Here is a 2,488-nt window from a genome sequence, read left to right as displayed (position 1 = left end):
TACGAGATCATGTTTTAAAAAAATAAGCTCCAGAAAAGGGTTTTCGATGATGGAAAATTAAAGGGTAAACGTAAACGACAATTGGATGGTTAGAGTTTGTCACTAAGGTTTATGCATCATGGTATTGAGCATTGGAGTTAACTCCTTCACAAAAATTGTAAGCCATGTCATTACAAGCGGTTCTATATTTTTTTGTAATTTTACACAGCTGTAAACTAATTATTACTATTTTTTTTAATTGTATTGAAGTCATAGGAAAAACACTATTCACAAGGGTTTGGAGTGTTTCAAAAATACAAATGATGATCTAACCATCGCTAAAGCGTAGAGTATGCGATCTTGAATGTTGGTATATTTTTTTGTCACATTTTCTAATTTCTACGTTAATTATAATGAATTTTTATTAATAATCACTCCCCCTAAAAACACTGTTCATGAGTTTGGAGGGTTGTAAATGCAATCACAAGCGTTGTCATATTTTTTCACATTTTTCACACTTGTTAATTAATTATTATGAATTTTAATCGTGCTTTAGTATTTTGTAGGAAAAATCAAATTATATGAAGAAAATCATAATAGTTAATTTATAAGTGTGAAAAATGTGAAAAAATTTGGTAACACTTGTGATCGCATCATCTACATTTCGACAATGATTATATAGTAAGGGGTGTGATCAGAAAGAAGCATCTGGGTAAAAAAGGGTAAAGATTATGCATACATGTGGCAGAAGAGGATATAATGACAGGCCCAAGTGGATCAACTTGAATGATTTCAGAGGATCTAAGAGAGAATCGCACGCCGAACTTGCCCACGAGATTGTGCATGTATTACGGAACAAATGTCCTACAGCTGAGTGGGCGTCTTGGAAGAATATATTAGCAGTAAGTGGGAGTTAATATATTAGTAATTATTTTTGTTATATAATATATTGTAATGTGAATTTGGAATTATTTTTTACATAAAGGAGTGGTATATTATTGATCAAATGGAGCCCAACCTGATGATTTTTCTGGATGATATATTCAAGAGGCATTATTAGCAGTGGAAGTTTGATGTAACCCGATATGGAGAAGCACCACCAGCAGAGTAGGTTTTTTTTTTTTTTTTTTTTTTTTTTTTAAATGTTATGGACGAATAAATTGGTTTTATATTTGTGTATTTGTGGACACTAGCATAGAATAATTTTTTAATTTCTATTAGGAATAATTATTTAATATGGAAAGCCACTTAGTACTATAGTTATGGTCTAGTGATATTAGGTTCGATTCTCGTTAAAGGCAAATTTGAACCACATTATTGCTAGCTTATTATGAGCTTAAGCCCACCCTGCTCCTCCTTAGTGTAGACAACATTGTTTGTTAAAAAAAAAAAAAAAAAAAATATAACACAGAAAGAAAGAAGAAATTAAACAAAAGCAAATGGCTTTATTATATTTCTTTCGACTACAATAGGAGCTCAAGGCCTGACATTTCTCTTTATAGAACGGACGCGCAGCGGCTTTGGTATCCAGTCGTACTTTTTGACATAATCGCTATGCTTGATTCTGTACAAGTATATTCCATCCTCTCTAGCATTCCATATGCAATGGACTCCCCCACACTCGTCAATAAGTGGATCCTCAGAAATATATGCTTCAATTTCGACATGGCCAACCACTGAGTTCATGCTACAATTCCAATAGGTGTTAACTACAGAACGAAATTCAAATTCAAGCTGTTCTCCCTTGGTAGAAAGAGTGCGATCAATTACATCGTCTGCAGAATAACAATGGACGTCCAGTTGTTTAGCTTCGAGATCGTTGACAACACGCACAAAGTGCTTCTTCCCAGGGAAGATATCCGAGGTACTAGGGCAAATGGAGAAGGCAAGAAAGAGTAGAGAATAGGAGAACTGGCGTAATATTGTTCCTTTCATTTCACTAATTCTCAATGTGTTTTGATGTAGTATACTTCATTCTAGCTATTCGTTTTTATAGCAAAAGGATGCAATCTTTTTCTTGTAAAGAATAAATTTTGGTATATCCTATATGGTATTTTAGGTCTTGTTTGGTATGGAGGATTGAATTGAAATGAATAGTCCATTACATTCAACGCATCTTGAAGATTGAGGAGACAATTTTCATTTTTAAGAGATTGAGAGAATTTTTACTTTTATTTTATTTTATTTATTTATTTTGTTTATTTTGTTTATTTTTTTAACAAATGATATTATCTATATAAAAGGATGGGGGAGTGGGCTAAGTGTCACAATGTGCTAGCAATAATGTGGTTGAAATTCACATTTGTCGAGAATCGAACCTAAGACCTCTAACTTACAAGTGAAGATGAATGTTACTCGACCGTAGCACTAAGTGACATGAGAGAATTAGACATGAAGAAAACATATCCTTTAAATCCTCCATCATTTTGAAGAGGATTGAAATGGATAAATTTTGTTATTTAGCAATCCATCTCCTGCTCCCATTAAGTTGATTAGATTTTTTTCATTT

At 32.8% G+C, this 2,488-nt stretch overlaps 1 protein-coding gene across 1 annotated transcript; it reads right to left on the bottom strand.

Annotated features, from left to right (window-relative positions):
* Positions 1-1,455: 1,455 nt before the first annotated feature.
* On the bottom strand, positions 1,456-1,914 carry LOC103955349 (S-protein homolog 31-like). The gene has a single exon (XM_009367226.2). It carries the CDS (start codon positions 1,912-1,914, stop codon positions 1,456-1,458), a length of 459 nt encoding a protein of 152 aa, XP_009365501.2.
* Positions 1,915-2,488: the final 574 nt, after the last annotated feature.

This window comes from the organism of the source record quoted next, unplaced genomic scaffold (genome assembly GCF_019419815.1).
Source record: "Pyrus x bretschneideri cultivar Hongxiangsu unplaced genomic scaffold, Pyrus_bretschneideri_v1 Contig36, whole genome shotgun sequence".
Taxonomy (NCBI): domain Eukaryota; kingdom Viridiplantae; phylum Streptophyta; class Magnoliopsida; order Rosales; family Rosaceae; genus Pyrus; species Pyrus x bretschneideri.
The sequence above is the reverse complement of the archived record's forward strand: the minus strand, read 5'-3'. Positions and strand labels throughout refer to the sequence as shown.

Coding starts and splice junctions, on each gene's coding strand:
- LOC103955349 (XM_009367226.2), bottom strand. CDS start 1,914: ATGAAAGGAACAATATTACGCCAGTTCTCCTATTCTCTACTCTTTCTT.